Source organism: Cyprinus carpio, chromosome A5 (genome assembly GCF_018340385.1).
Source record: "Cyprinus carpio isolate SPL01 chromosome A5, ASM1834038v1, whole genome shotgun sequence".
In the NCBI taxonomy this organism is placed as follows: Eukaryota; Metazoa; Chordata; class Actinopteri; order Cypriniformes; family Cyprinidae; genus Cyprinus; species Cyprinus carpio.
The window spans coordinates 7,067,488-7,084,799 of record NC_056576.1 but is presented as its reverse complement, the minus strand read 5'-3'; the positions used below and the strand labels follow the sequence as shown (position 1 = coordinate 7,084,799).

At 32.3% G+C, this 17,312-nt stretch overlaps 1 protein-coding gene across 2 annotated transcripts in view; it reads left to right on the top strand.

The window, feature by feature from the left end:
• Positions 1–17,312, top strand: part of LOC109080982 (bone morphogenetic protein receptor type-1B-like) — a 47,726-nt gene that overhangs the window by 19,530 nt on the left and 10,884 nt on the right. For both annotated transcript variants that reach the window (XM_042752265.1, XM_042752270.1), the window contains 3 exons: positions 14,453–14,603; positions 14,684–14,783; positions 15,679–15,781. In XM_042752265.1, the coding sequence (XP_042608199.1) occupies positions 14,453–14,603; positions 14,684–14,783; positions 15,679–15,781 (354 nt within the window). The remainder of the gene's footprint in view (positions 1–14,452; positions 14,604–14,683; positions 14,784–15,678; positions 15,782–17,312) is intronic.

Genomic DNA, 17,312 nt, shown 5'->3' with positions numbered 1-17,312 from the left:
TTTGGTAAATTTCTCAAAGTTTCAAACCTAACAAACTACTTTTCATGAAATGTTTTTGCTTAAATTGGGATTGAGATATATTTATTTAGTGATAAAGGTAAATAATATGAATAATAAAATTGAATGTATTAATAATGTAGTCTATAATAAAATGTAATATAATATAAATATTCAATAAAATATATTTATTTTCTATTTTTTTCTATTTGTATTCATAATATAATTACATTAAAACATTAAAGAAGAATATCTATTTCTATAATAATATATTACATTTTTTATTTTTTTTATTTTTTAATTTAATGATCAATTATAATTATTATTATTTAAACATAAATATTTATAATTTAATGATATTTATCTGATTCAATGTCATTTATAAGAGTGATTTAATTGTCCAAATTCTCCTTGGGGCCCACTGTATTTTAGTATAATTACAACTCATTAAATCTGTATTTCTTTGTTAGTATGTACAGTTTATGTGCTTTATGGTGTTCTGTATGTTTTTTATGTTTTACAAACCTCATGCTTGGTGGTAGTGATGTTGTGGCAAATGGTCAGCCAGGTGTTGCTGTGTGTGTTTCTTGTTTGGTGGTGTGCTATCTGCTTCTCAGCTGCCTAACACTTGTTTTACACACAGTTGGAGGTCCGTCTTTGAAATCACTTAGTGTTTAATCCATACAACAGACTTTCATTCTCACAAACTTGTTTGACTTTGTGTTTCTAGCCAGACTGGTTTTTTTTTTTAATTTTAATAATAAATGATTTTTCCTTCCGGAAATGGGTTTTAATTGCATATTGAAGGAATCTAATTTTGTATTTGCTGTAATAAATTTTATTTTGCTGTTGGCCCTTTGTAGTATAAACCAAATAAAGCCATCTGTACAGAAGCATCAAAAAGTATTTGGAGACTGTCTGATTGTCACTGCATTCGATCTTTTCTTTTCACTAACTTCACTTTGCTCAATGTCGTTTTAGTGGATTTATGAAGTTCACACAATTGTCCTATTTATTTTAGTATATCTTTTGTTTAACGATTTCAAACATAAAATTTAAAATAGTGATTGCTTAAAGTGTGATTGTGATATTTAATGATATATTTAATCATATGATTTAATAAATGATTCAATAATAAAATGTAAATTATTTAAATAATACAATTTAATAAATATCATATATAAATACGTGTTAAATTAGAATAAAAATATGAAATATTAATAATGCAATCAATAATATAATATAGTATTTAATAAAATATATTTGTTTAAATAATATTTATATGTAATGATATATAATTTCTTAAAATATTATATACAATTATATTAATATTATTTAATTAAATAAGTTTTATATTTTAATTATTAAATTATTAATGTTATATAAAAATATTATATTATTATATAATGTTATGTAATAATATTTATCTAATGCAATCTCATTTACGCATTTGTAAATGTGATTTACGTGTCCACTGTATTTCATTAAAATGATAATTTATTAAATCTATACAATTTATTAAGTCTAAGCCAGTAAAGAAATTGCTATTCTTATCCTTTTTTGTGTTAATTTTGTGTACATTCATTTTCACTTCTTGCTGTCTCTCGCCTCCTGAGCGATAAAGAGAGAGTGAAGGTTCCATCATCAGCCATTTCCATCATTCCCCATCCCATAATAACCTTCATACACAGTCCAGACCTGTCTCCTGACACCCAGACGCACAATGAACTCATCCGCTGTACACCGAGCGCAGCGGTGCCTGCGGTGCCTCTGTCAGAGTTTATTTACAGTCCACAGCATCTCAGCCTCTCCATCACTATCACTGCCGCCACGCCAACTCACGCATGTTAACTCTGAGTGTCTGTCTACGCAGAATACTTCCTGCTGACAAGGCCAGCATATATGTTTATGTGTTGGATGCAGGTCTGCCGCTTCTGGAATATGTAAACTAGCAGGGCTGCATGATTAATAGAAATCAAAGCAAAATAATAGAATGGCTATGAACAGCTCATGATCCAGTGTTTTCAGTGTCTCAGAGTGGCTCGGTTCACTGTAAATGCTGCTCCACAAATGTGCTGTGAGTTTGGGTCTTTACTGTGCATTTGCAAACACAAACCATCTTCCCAAACTTGTAACGAGAAGCGCTTATAAAGAGACACTTATAAACAAAAGACAAGATTTAAGGACTCCCTGCAATTTTCTGCCAGAATAAAAAATTATTATGATTATTATTTTAATTATTATTAGTAATTATGACTACCTCTACTACTACTACTACTAAATACTTTTATTTTACTTATATTCTATTACTATTCTACATTATTTTACAAATATATATTTTTAATTTAGTAATAATAATAATAAATACTTATACCCTATTAGTATTATACTTTATTTTATAGAGAAATATTACAACAGCAATATATTAATATTTTTTAATTTATTAATAATAATTATAATAATATTACTTTTATTTTATAGAACATTTATTTTAGTAGTAGTGTTTTTTGTTTTTTCACACAACGCGAAGAGAAACGTCTTGAGCTGCTCCGAAACACAGAATATCACAGAATATGTACAAGAGAGATGGTGCAGTTATTTTATTATTAATTAAATTATAATTTTAAGTTACCACCCCCCACCAACCCTGGTTGAGAACCACTGGTCTAGATAATGGTCAAGCTCATGTTGGTCAAGCCGGTTAGGGCTGGTAAACCACCTCAGACTAGCACAAACCACTTCCAGCAGTCCACTAGCTTAACCAGCGAGACTTTCTCTGTATACCAGTTCCACCAACAAGTTTTGCTGGTGTTACTATATCAGTCCAACAGCTAGATTACCACTTAAGTCAGATTAAACCAACATTTATTTAGATTGATGATTTCTGATCAGTCAGTGTGAGAAACACAGACAATCTAAAAAGTTTCAAGTGAGAAAATAAAGAACATTGTGCGATGGTCTTCTCAGTCACACCTCACTGACAGCGCTGTCTGAAACACTCACTTCCTGTTTGGCTCGGACAGAGGGCACGTCTCATATCCCATCTTTCATCGGTGTTCTCATCACCTTCTCACCTCTTTTCCTGGGAGTTTTTGAGGTTTATTCTCTGATGGCTCTGATTAATAATGGCTGTTACAGGTTTGTCCTTTCACTATCAGTAGCCACCTGTTGGATAAATGAAGTGATTTAGATTTCGTTTTATAGCGTAGTCACTCTTAAGCGATAAAGTTCTGCTTTAAGTTGCTCAGGGAGACTATCACGGGCCGTCCAGCTGCAGTCGGGTCGATGGCTGGAGTCCAGAGATTTTGATGGACAGCCAGCAGATGTAGCTCCACGCTGGATTTTTGGAGTGTGGGAAAGACAGAGGTGTTGAAGAGAGGAATCAAAGAAAACAAAAGAGTATTTGAGACCATACAAGACGTATGAGAAGCTGAGATTTGTTTGCATGAAATTCTGTTAGTCACAAATGTTGATGGCAAGTGGGAGTACAGTACCACGTCCTGCCATTGTTTCATCCAAAGTAGACTAGCGTAGACGCGAATACTTCACGTTACAATCCAATACTGCATGTTTTTAACACTGTTTTGATGCTTTGTAGTTGACCCATCACCAAGCTTCACCCTTCATTGGTTAAAACAAGCTTTATGGGATTTTCCAAAGGAATTACCTGGAGATTTCTGTGAAAGGTGTGATTGTTCATGAAGATGTGCTTATAAAGTGGGCAAAATTGATTGGATATTATTCTTACATGGGCTGGAATGAATTATGACTTTGAAAAGCATTTTATCTGGTTTTTTTCTCTACCAAAAATGTAATATTACACAGTAACATGATTAAAAAAATAAGACTGTAAATCAATAGAAGCAAATGCTGCCCATCCTTTCAGAGTTCCCTGTATCAGTATTATTATTGACTTTTATAATTTCTGTAAAATTATGTTAAAAACTATCCAAACTCAGAGATCCTCAGTAGACTTGCATTATAATTATGTTCTATGATTATTTAAAAAACAAACCAGACTCTTGGGTATCATGCATAAATTGCAATATGAGCATATTGTGGCTTTTTCTGTAACTCTTTTATTAAGATATTTTGACTTTTGTGATTTTCCCATCTTTCTTTGGTTTCCCTTCTTCAAAGGGTTAACACTGTGGTGTTCAGAGAGTGAGGGCTGAGTGTGTTTGCACTCACCTAAGTAAACTCATGAGCACAGAACGAGGCTTGAATGAGCCTCCGGTCCCTGTGTGATAACTCACTTTATGGATTTTGAATGCCACTCAGGTGCGTGTGTGTGCGAGTGTGAGTCGGTTTGGAGCCTGAACTTTCTTGATTTATTAATGGCTTTTTAATGATAGAGAACAGCGACACTGCAAACAGTAACACTCAGAAACAGCCTGGAGCCGGTGCTGTAGTGTACTATTAATGGAGGTTAATGATGAGGAGCAACACTCATGTTCACATTCAAACCTCTGGGCATTTTTACTCTAAAATGTATAAATCTGTTCATTTTAAATATCCACCCCAGCAAACTCTTATCCGGTAAATAATCACAAACAACAGTGATTGGTCCATCTTGATCATCGGAGAGAAAAGTAACAGGTAACAAGATAACAGTTGTGTTTCGGTTTGGAGACTATATTTTAAAAAAGTACACATTTGGTAAAATATAAAAATAATTAATATATAAGATAATAAATAAATAATATATTAATAAATAACTATAAAATACAATTATTTACAATTATTATTTAGGGTCATCATGCCTGTTATGTTTACTATATATAATTTAGGGACATCATAACCCATAACCAGTTATTGGTCCATTCTTTAGCCTTATAGTATTTCAGAAATTCCCAAACATTTTTGTCAGCCGAAAACTTTGTAAATGTAAAATATTTACTAGAAGAACCCCCTTATATTTTAATTTAATATTACAGTAATGGTCACATGACTCCTTGCTTGCTTGTATCATCACAAAATGTAAATTATATTATTGCCAGTTCAAATCTGCTAAAAGCAACTATAAGGCATGAAGATTTTAAGATATTATAAACATTAACATCAGGATTTTCTCTACAGCTGCTTTGAAACGTGGATTTTGAAAAGCATATAAATAAATTAGACTTAAATTAATATATAAATAAATATTTTATTCTATTATATTGTGTATTAGATTTATTCATTTTAATTTTTATAATTAATTTTTATTATATTTTTATGATTAGCTTTTCATCAACTCACAAACTCCAGTTTGGGAAACTCTATCCTCTATTTGTATTTCTATGGTTCACTCTAACCCAAGTGCATCATGGGAAGGAAGCAGCTGGATTTGGTATTTGGAGGTATTGTGTGTCAGTCTATCTTAATGCCTTTATCTTCTGTTCTTTATAATCTGCCCTCTCTTTCATCTCTCTATCCTTAGTATTGACCCTGTCCGTGGACGCACCTGTTCCCACCTTTCTCTTCTCGCCTGATACGTAGGCTGAACGTTCCGGCGCCACACCTGGACGGACAGCTGAGGGTTTACGGGCCTTCTTTTATTTTAGTTTGTGCTGAAAGGATCTTATGAAGTAATCATGAACAGATTTCACAGCAGAGAGTGAGAAGTGTGGGAGTTCAGCAGCACGGAAATAGCTTCTTGTTGAAATATTCACTGTTAAAATGGAAATTTTGGACAGACATGGTGAAAAGCAGGGCCAGTTTTCTTTTTCTTTTTTTCTTCTTCCAAATAGCTACAAACTTTGGTTTATATCACATCCATGACTTGTCACTGTTGCTATTAGTGGGAGGGATATTCTCATTTTAGAAAGCATTTGGTTGCACAAAACTGAAATGTTGATATGCCCATGAATGCAAGATGAGTTTTCAGTATTTTATTTTGATTTCCTGTAAGAGTGTACATTTTAAACATGTACTATATCTACTACGTTAATTTGGTACATTTAAAAAAAAAAAATACATTAGCATGACAATGACCTCAAAGCTGACCATCATCGTCTGAAAGCTCCAGTTTTGATTTCTTGAGGTCTTTAAGTTGGCATAAAGAAAGAATGCATTTTTGCTTTCTGTCTGCACTATTTTATCTATTTTTTTTCTATTTACAAATGAGCCATGTGCCATGAAAATCAGATAACGTCAGTTTAAAGTTCAACTTTTGCATCAATACAGCATCAGTAGTGTGTCAATTTTAATTTTGAAATGATGGATCAATCATAAGAAGCAACAATGACATTGTTCTGCCACAGTATCAAAGAAAGTGTTAATAGTTGCTAGTTAGCTTGGTTGACATAAAAACAGCTCTCTGGACTCTTCAGCACCTATAGTAGACTTCAAAGTAGGTATGTTTAGTTGTCAGGGACTATATTTTCCAGTAAAAAGATGACACTTAAAAGAAATGAATGTTTGAATATAAAAGTGTGTCCTTAATATTTTTTACTATGCATTAGCCTTCATATAAAATTAACATATTAATGGTTAAAAAGTTTGCACTTGCTCTGTTGTGAGTCTTGCCTAAAGGTGCAGTCACATTAGTGAAATTTCACGGTTAAAAAGGTTCATTGTATGTTGTCAATAGTGTAGCAATGCATGAAGCACAGCTTACACAGAAATCACTTTCAAACCAAGCAGCTTTCTGTAGCTCATTGTGTTGAATCCGTGTGACCAACTTTGACCTTTTTGAAATTCCCAATTGCATGGGTTCCTATTAAAATGACTGGATTTGGGCTGCATAAAATTTGCCGATCAACGGTAAATGTGACTGCAGCTTATATTTAACTTAAATTTAATCAAGCAGAAAAAAGCCCATTCCTGCACCCAAAATCAAGCACATTTAAACTGATTGTAATCAGAAAACAGTGCTCCATGTTAACGCACCTCTTGTATTTATAATATAGTGCAGCCTCAAGTGCTTTATTGCTTAATTCTATTTCACTCTTTTTGAACACAAGAGCACATCCCACTCACTGTTTGTCTGTTTGTGAAAGATGCATTAGTAAAGTTTAAACAGAAAACCTTTTCTGTTTTTGTTCTCAGTTTTCGCTGTTGGCCAGAGAGTCATTCTTGTTTCTCTCGTGTCATTGAAAGACTGGAAATGGAAGCCTGAGTTTTGCTTCTGCTGTTTATTTGAAAGTACCGTGTTTATTTTATATTTCATAGAGTGTTGGAAGGTGTGTGTATCGTGTGTGTATGGTCGTTGGGGTTTTCTGGGTTGTTATGGGTTTGTATGTTATTTTTAGTTATATATATTAATAAAAGTAAACGGTTTGCAAATGTTTGATCTTAAGAGTTCTTCACTGTGTGTTTGCTGTCTTAATATGGTGTCAGTGGGTGTTTATATGAAGTGCTGTTAGCAGCCTCTGTGTGCCAGTGTCAGATAAAGACAGTCTCATCACCCAGCAGCAACCGTATGTCATCTTAAGATGTTTAGATGCTTCCAGGAAATTTAAATCAGGGTTATCACACCAGCTAATTAACATAGAGCAGTCTGTTTTTACCGAGACTCGAAATCACTTGGAACTCCAGACGCTGCTTCATTCCAGATATGAGTGGAATTTTCTTTATTTACATAACAGACAGTTGCAGAACTCTCACTGAGGAGCCATGGCAACACACGGCTCTGAAATGCATTTCAAACGTCACCGACAAGAGACACGGTCAGCCTGTTATGCATGTTGCATGCATGTTTCAATTACAGGAATATTTCAGGTTGTTTTTGCCCGCGTTTGGTGGTATGCTGTCAACTATCAACGACAGCAGTTTGGATTCCTACCTCAGTGTATATAGAACAGGAGATGTTTATACCAATAAAACTGTCTAAAAGTGCAATGTGTAAAGTAATATACTGTCTTTCAAATGTTTACTTTTCAGCTTCGACCCTGCTATTTTTGTTTGGTGTCTACACAAAGATATCCAGAAGGGATGTGGAAGTGAGAAATCAAAAGTAGTCACAGCTGAAAAGGATGTTTTAGACAACTTTACAGCTCATGTAACTATTTTTTGTTGAAATATTAAAATCTATTATTTTGTTTTGTTTTGAATGATTTCATGTTAGTGCTTTAACCAAAATAAGAGCATTCTCAGCTCAAAAGGACTTTTTAGACAACTATACTGCTCAAATAACTGCTTTATTTTATTTTGTTTTATTTCAATTAATTTAATTTCATTTCATTTCATTTTGGTGCCTATAACCAAAATAGGTGCTTCCCATTTTCTTCCCTTTCATAACCAGAAGTTAATCTGCTTAGAAAAGTCGCTTCGGCTCAAAAGGAGTTTGCAGACAACTTTACAGCTCAAATATTTTTTTTTTATTTATATAATTAAAAAATGTATATTTTATTTTATTTTATTTTTTTATTTTATTTTATTTTATTTTATTTTATTTTATTTTATTTTATTTTATTTTATTTTATTTTATTTTATTTTATTTTTTTGTTTTGTTTTGTTTTGTTTTTCTAAAGCTTCCGAAGCTTAAAGAGTAGTGCCAACTTATAATTGTAAACTTTAATTTTCATTTTAATTTGAAAAAGTTAACATTTTACTACAGAATTCATTCATGTGCCAAAAAAAACAACAATTGACATTATTGTCTTTGTCGATCAACAGCATTCCCCACATGTGAGATATAGACATTAGGCTCCTTTAAATCTTCATAATAGATTGGCACATGTGGCTAAACTGTGAATGAGGAGCAGGAAGCAGCGAGCAGTCGGGCTTCTCTGACAGATTCGCAGTGATTATTTGACTGTGTAAAGGAATGAAAAGTGTCTCTGTGTGTGAAAATCTCTGTCCTCAGGGGTTTTATTCAACCATCAGACTGACAGAAAGTGAAAAAGAGATTTTGATTGAGTTCAGGCCCATTCAGACAGCCGGTCATGCTTGACAAAGCCCAGCAGATAAAGACACAGTTGAAGCTCTCTTTTGTCTGTTCTCCATCTATTATCCTGTCTTATCTTTTCTTCTTCTCATAGCAGTTTCACTTTCTTGCATCTGTTGTATTGATCTTTTTTCTTTTCATTTGTGTAAACTCATTATCTCCAGACCCCCGCGGGTTTGATTGATGGCTCTGGGTTTTGATTGACAGGTGTGTCAGGCTTGACTGTGGCCTACTGAAGTGGTTGGATTTTAGGGTTAAAGGTTGTACCTCTTTCTGGCTGAGCATGTGTGTGGAAACATACAGTACACACACTCACATGAGCACCTTGCTGTGTAATTGGGGACACCCTATTGCCTGCTATTGTTATTTAATTACGCTAATTATAATTACTATAGACTGCCCTAAAATACATTTAACCCTGACTTTATGCAATTTTAGATATGAAGCAAGACTGAGAATTAGACCATTTTACTTGTCTTTGAAAGACGCTTTTAACAATTTGCCTTTTTAAACAATTTTGGTATATATATATATATATACAATCTAAAAATAGCAAAAAGTTGATTTGTGTATATCTATATGACATTTTATATCATATTAATGTTTTGTTTTTGTTTTGATATGTTATTTTTTTATATATGATATTATGTTTTTTTTTATTTACTTATTTTTATATGTTTAAAAAACATTTGCTTTGGATTCAGATGTTGCATTTATATTTGTACAAAATTTTTCCTTGTTCTCACTTCTGGTGTTATATAATTTAGCTAATAATTATTAAAATCTTTGTGTTTAGTCTCTTCATAAAACATTTTACTTAGTCCCAATTTATTTTGTTTTGTTTTATTATTTTTTTTTATTACAAACATAAAGTTGCTTTTTCGAACACAGTATATATTTAACATATATTTTGATATATGTTAGGATATACATATTTTTACGTTTTTATGAGCTAATATTTGTTAAAAAAAATTATTTATAAGCTAACAAAACATTAACAGAATTGTGTTTTTCTTATGTGACTTAAAACATTTTTTAATGTACTTTAGTTTTATTTTATGTATAAACAATTATGCATAAACAATCCCATTTTGATAACTCAAATTCTTTTTTCTAAATTCTTACATTTTTTTTGAGTTGGCATACAGAACATCTTGTGTTTGTGAAAGGAAACAAAGACGATATTATTGTCATCACATTATCCATATTAAATATATGTAATATATTTCATATCTTTCTTTGACCATATTACATAAAATACTGCATATCTACTACAAGTTGTTAATGGAATAAATGTTCTAATGCTGTGTTTTTCTGAGTATAATTGCTGTGTGTTCAGTACAGCTTTGTTTTCAGTAGAGCTTGCATGACTACTTGTTTTAACTAATTTACTAATCATCCAGAAAAGTAGTCAAATAGTTGGGGAGTCAGTGTTTGCATTATATAATTGACTCACTACACAGTGTGCAGCATTAGCGCTCTGACAGCCAGATGGAGAGTGACGTGGGTGAGAAACGAATGATCGTGTATCTCTAGTGCCAGATTCATGCCGCTTGCATTGTTATGAACAGAGCCAAAAACAGCCATGACACACTATAGTTTATTTCCGTCCGTCATTGGGATTGGTGCAGCTAAAAATTAACAAAACTACAGCATTTAGTAATCTTTGATCATTTTAATTTGAACATTTAATCATACATTTTTAAAATCAAAAATTGTTGAAATTCCCTGAATTTAGTTTAGTTTAGTTTGCTTTGACCAAAATAAGGGATTTTAAAAGTCCACCCATAGGAATTCTATTAATTAAAATTACTTAACTTTTACAGTAATAATAATAATAATAATAATAATAATTACTAATAATCTTTGTTATTTATTATTATTTTAATTTCAACATTTAATAATACATTTTTAAAGCAAAAGTTGTTAACATTTATTTTATTTTATTTTATTTTATTTTATTTTATTTTATTTTATTTTATTTTATTTTATTTTATTTTATTTTATTTTATTTTATTTTAGCTAATGCATAAACTAATTAACAACTGAGACCTTATTGTAAATGTTACTAAATATAGAAGTTTCTAGTACAAATAGTTGTGAAAAAGGTGTGAAATCAATAAATATTCCAGCAAAGACCAAACAAACTAAAAGCTGGTTCTGCAGCACGATGTTGACTGTATAAGTTGTGCGTCACTGTAAGCTGAACGCTCTCGGGTTAACGGTTATAAATGAGCTGTTCTGTTTATATCTTAAGTCTCACAGCGCTGACTGTGTTTACGACTGTTTTCACAGGGCTTTCTTAACTATGCATGCAAGGGCCAAATCCATCTGCGTTTATGTGTGTGTGTTTCATAAAGTGTGCATATGTGAAATAAATGGTTTAGGCAGGGATGGGATGAGATATTGAGCAGTGCATCACACTCACGGTGTGTGTGGGAAAGCGTGAGTGTTTATGTTGCAGTTCTCCTGACGTCCCGCACATGAATGAGTCTTACTGTAAACACTCACATGTGTATGTAAGTGTGTCTGTACTTTGTAGGATTAAAGTTGTTCCTTAATTATGTGTGTTAGATGTGCTAGGATGCTTTCAGACACACACAGACTAGCCTCCATTCTTTATCCAGACTAGAGCGCTGTGTTCAGCTCTGTAATATAAGCAGTGCATTAGTGAGTTTAGACTAGTGATAGTGTTTGTAACAGAGATTGAAAGACAAGAATAGTTTGCTGAAAGAGAGAGTCTGCTGAAGTTGACTTTAAGGTACTAAATATAACATAATGTACCGGCAGCCAGGTGGTCATTATCGCAAAAATAAACCCAGACAGTGAACAGGATCCCAACGTGACTTATGCTATATGACTGTACTTTATAGACATGAAATATAGTTTTGAGTTAAAATGTTATATAAAATGTTTTATTTTTAATATTTTACTATTCCAGTATTATTATATTATATATATTATATTATATTATATTCATAATAATATTACTTTTTTAAATTATTCCATTAAATAACAATATAAGTTCATTAAAAAATTATATTAATAGAGATATTATTAATTATTTATTTAGATAATATAACAGGAATATAATATTAAAACAAAAATATACAAATATATGTCTTCTGTATGCACACTAGTATGTGTATGAAAACAACTACTTAGTACGTTTAGATTTAATATAATTAATATATTATATATTTTTATTTATAATGTCCTATGAAACACTAATATCATTATGTAAAAACTATATTATAAATATATTATAAAATTATTTAATAAAAGAAGACATTAATTTTAAAGTTAATTTTTTTTTTTTTTGGCATAATTTACTAGTATGCTTAGGATTTATCATCGCCTGTCTGTTTAAATGGGTTTCCACTAAACATACATGAACCAGACTTTGCAGATAGTTTTTCAACTATGTTATGAAAGATATTAATTGATTTGTTTATATTGTATTTACTGTAATTTATTATTATTATTTACTGGTTATTAGTTCATGTACATATGGGTGTTACATTTTTTTACATACAATTTTTTTTACTGTATATAAACATGATTATCACTGTTAAAAGAATATTTGACCACTGAATGCCAAAAACGACTAATCAGAATGATGTGTTCCAGAGAGCCATGAAATAAGCATCTTTATTTTATGTCCTGATGTCAAAATTATATACAGCATTCCTCAGCTCCCCCTCTCTGTTTTTAACAGCTCACAGATGTGGAGTTATTTTGACTGAAGGGTGTATGGTCAGCTTCTATAAGTACCTTTGTGACTGTCTAAAACTGTGTGTGTTTGGTCACATGCACAAGCTCTTGTGGGAGAGGAAAACACACACACATCAACTTTACAGCCCTGTATCGTAACTCTGTGTTACTTACTTTTCACCCAGAGTGATTTAGCATGTACTAATTACTGCAGTAACCCCAGGTTAAGTGTCTCGCTCATGGACACAAAAGCACAATTGTACTCTCAGCAAGTTTATTATGGTTTATAACCATATTTAGAAATTTTATATTCAAGTTGTCTTGCCAGTGTAGATTTTTTGTATTATTTTTCTGTTTGTATATATATATATATATATATATATATATATATATATATATATATATATATATATATATATATATACACAACTTAGACTAGAACAAACAGAAGAATAATACAACAAATCTACACTGGCAAGACAACTTGAATATAAAATTGAATATAAAATTTCTAAATATATATATTAGGGGTGTGACGAGACACTTATCCCACGAGACGAGACAAGAGACTGGGTTGACGAGAACGAGACGAGACGAGATTTTTAAACGTTTTTAAAGAAATCCTCAATGATGAAATATATAGGGAAAATTGTCTTTTATTCAACTGAAAAACACAAAATGTCAAAAAAAAATAGGTGCGTTTTGAAGTCAAATTCTACTTTATGTACTTTAAACATCTTTATAAATTTTAATAAATTTTATGCAGGTATAAACAACATGTTAACACTGAAAAAGTTTTGCCACAAACTCAACTGACATGCAAGTAATTGCACAAAATTATATAGGATACATAAAATGAAATAATAAACAACACAAATAATATCCCTTTAACGTAGCAGTCAGTCAAGTTTATTAAGTAAACTGATTCCCACTTTAATAAAAATATTAGGTGTTTTTTTCCATTTAATTTTTCTCAACACATTTTAATATTATATACATTTTAACATCAGTTTTTGAAAAGTTTAACAAAAAATACATGTTTAGGGCCCTATGAAATGTTTTATTTTTTCTCACTATATTATTTATATTTTTATTGTTACCAAATTCTGTGTTTTAGCATGTCTAACTATTTGAATGCATAACACAACTTAATTTATTCATTTTATTTTTTTTCTTATTATTAAAGAAAGAAATGTTGCTTATTCCTTTAAAATAATGTTTGTTCATTTTAGTACCCTCATCTATATAAAGAAATGAGAAGTTTTCTCAAATTAGGGGCTGTGTGATTGTATTTGAATTGTTTTGTGATTATTCCTTTAAAATAATGTTTGTATTTTTGTAGTTTATTGTTCATTTTAGTAGTAAAACTTTTTTCATTAAAAAATGTAAAAAATGTTTTACACAAACAATCCTTGATGCTTACCTGCTCAAAAGTTCAGCATCCTTTCAGATCGAGTGTTTGAGAAGCCCTTCTTCAAACAAACTTCTCAAATAACCTCTTCATATCGCTCCAAAACAAGTGACAGACTGTCCAAACTTCATTTCCATCTTTTTGTTTAATTTATAAAATGTCTCGGGGTGTTTTTTTCTCTGCAAATATTTGAAGATGAGAGAGTGAGAGTGATGTGATATTTGCAGCCATATTTCCCCAGGTGCCATAAAATTCATACTTCAAAGCTGTGAGTTTTGATCCTGAGAGTCTGGAAATCTGGAGTAATTATTCAGTTCGGTCCCTCACTGTTATTTTTGCTCTGTAAACAAGAAGGAATGAAATAAAGCACATTTTTGAGATGGATAAATGTTGTGTGAGTTTCTGACAGATACTACAGGATGATAACTCACCCATTTCCTCTTTCTCTTCCTCACCAGCTAATGTTCTGGACACCATGCTGCTGAGGAATTCTGGGAAGGTAGAAGAACGTCGGGAGACAGGAAGTGATGCACCGGCTCTACCTCAGCGCTTCCTGTGGTGTTACTGTTACCATCACTGTCCGGAGGACTCCACTAATAACACATGCAGGTATCAGGACACATCCCGCCTCATTTACATACACTTGCACACATACTTTACATGGCATTGCATGTGTGTTGTGTGTTCAGGACGGACGGTTACTGCTTCACCATGGTGGAGGAAGAGGGTGGAGTGGCTGTGGTGACGTCAGGCTGTCTGGGTCTGGTCGGATCAGAGTTTCAGTGCCGAGTGAGTCATAAACTGCTCTAATTTCCAAAATAAACCACTTAAGTGTTAGTGCATCAGTCCTCAAGCACAGACGAAACAAAAGCCTTAGTAACTCTGAATTAAACACCCTGTTCTGTTGGAATTTCTATTCATCAAGGAATCCACAGAAATATGAAGCAGGACAACTGTGTTCAGCATTAACGATAATAAGAAATGTTTCTTAAGCATCTAATCAGCATATTAGAATGATTTCTGAAGGATCATGTGACACTGATGACTGGAATAATAATGCTGCAAATTCAGCTTTGATCACAGGAATAAATTACATTTTAAACTTTATTCAAATAGAAATTGTAAATTTTTATTTTTTGTAATACTATTTGACATTATTACTGTTTTTCCTGTATTATTTGATCAAATAAATCTAGCATTGATCAGCAGAAGAAAATTATTTAAAAAAACCCAAAACTCAAACCCAAAAAAAGTATAGCTAACCATAAAAGTAGTTTATAGTCAATATTTTGAGTGATCTATTGCCTTACATTCCCCTGTATCACAACATAAAACAACTTAAAATCAAAATCAATCATATTTACTTTAATAATACATGCCCCTGGTCTTATTGTGAAAAAATTGTTTGTTAAAAATTTTCTTCTTCTGCCAAAGCCATGTGGACAATGAAGAATGATATTAATGAATAAATCATAGCTTATTTTTCCCCATTTTGAGTCCCACCCTTGCAGTACATTTTCTGATGCTGAACATTTGCACAGAAACAGTGAACACTGAACATGCAATGAACATTTCATTTGAAATATCACACTACAAAAGTTAAATGAGTTGCATATAGTGTTTCAGTGTCACTGTGTCTGTTACTGACCACCTGTTAATATAGTGTGTGTCTGTGTGTGTTTAGGACACGGGGAACTCTAAGCAGCGGCGAGCGCTCGAGTGCTGCACAGATCAGGACTACTGTAACAGAGACCTACATCCAACACTGCCTCCCCTACGAACACCCAGTGAGTGCACACACAACACACACACATAGGCCTATCGCCATTCATCGATACAATTTGACTATTCAATTAAAAAAAAATATCCTTGATTGCATTTTGCCCATTTCGAGTAATCGACAAAATACTGGACGTGACTTATTTCACAGACGAGAATCCATGAAAATCATTTTTAATCATAGGTTTAATATATGCTCTTTAATCATTTACATGCAAGTAGGTTACACACGTTCATCTCAGATAAATCTCCATTCACAGTAAATGCTGCTCTACACAAACTGTTAACATCTTTGGAGCATCTCAAACTCCATCTCTGCTTGTTTCTGTGAGTGTGGGTTTATTATAACGCTCATCTGGGAATGCAACGTGTGCTATTTCATCAGATTTGTAAGGTGAATCATTGATAAACCTACACAAACACAGGAGAATATATCAGTATCTTTCTCAATATGCTACCTGTTAATCGCTGTTGTCAACGCTGCCCTGCAACTTTTATTAATAAAATGGCTTAGATACTGGATAACTGCATTATATTCCTCAGAAACAAGGAGGTAATATCTCAGTTTAAGTAACTAAACTCACAATTTCATTGTTTGTAGAGAGACAATTTTACAAAATTACGACAAAAATTCACATGTAATTCACACACACAACTGTCTTTTCTCTCTCTCTCTCTCTCTCTCTCTCTCTCTCTCTCTCTCTCAAACAAACAAACAAACAAACAAACAAACAAACAAACAAACAAACATCAATTAATTCAAATAAATGCAAGAATTCCAGTGTTGGGCAAGTTACTCTGAAAATGTAATCAAATTACTGATTACTGATTACTCCTTTTAAAAGTAATCACGTTGCTGTTCTGATTACTTTATTTCAAAAGTAATTCGTAATTAGTTACATTACTAGTTACGTTACTTTTTTTCTCCATGAAATTTATGAAATGCCAGCATACACGCTTCTGATAAATATTTGTTATTAAAGCATCACTGTTATTTTTAACTAAAAGCTGCTGTGTGCATGGTTTGGCAGAATGCCAGCTAAGAGCGCTGCATTTATAATCTCTAAAAGACATCTCAGTTCATCGCAATCTCATAAATCTCCGTTATAACACAATAAATATATCCATAATGACTATTTCATAATGTCTACAATATCTGTGTTATAATGAGAGGATTCGTGAGCATGCAAATTTCAGCACTGCAATGCTGCAATCACGTGTTATAGCCTTAACAGAAACTCTGCATATGCTTGCGCCTGTTAATCGTTTATATTTTATATAAGTTCATGTTGCTTTTGTCCAATAGATGGATAACAATTTATTTGTTTTAGATGTTTTATGTTTAGATATTTCTATTTTGCGGGAGTCCCGTGAATCATTTTATTCTCCTGGATCCCGCACACACACGAGTCTCTACCCGCGTGCACCAGCACTCGCTCATCTTCTCCTGCGCCACGCTCTGTTGCGTCGGGTCTCACGGGAGCAGGTCTCTATTCAACTGGCGCTCGACTCGACAGTTTGTGTGCTACATCCTGAATC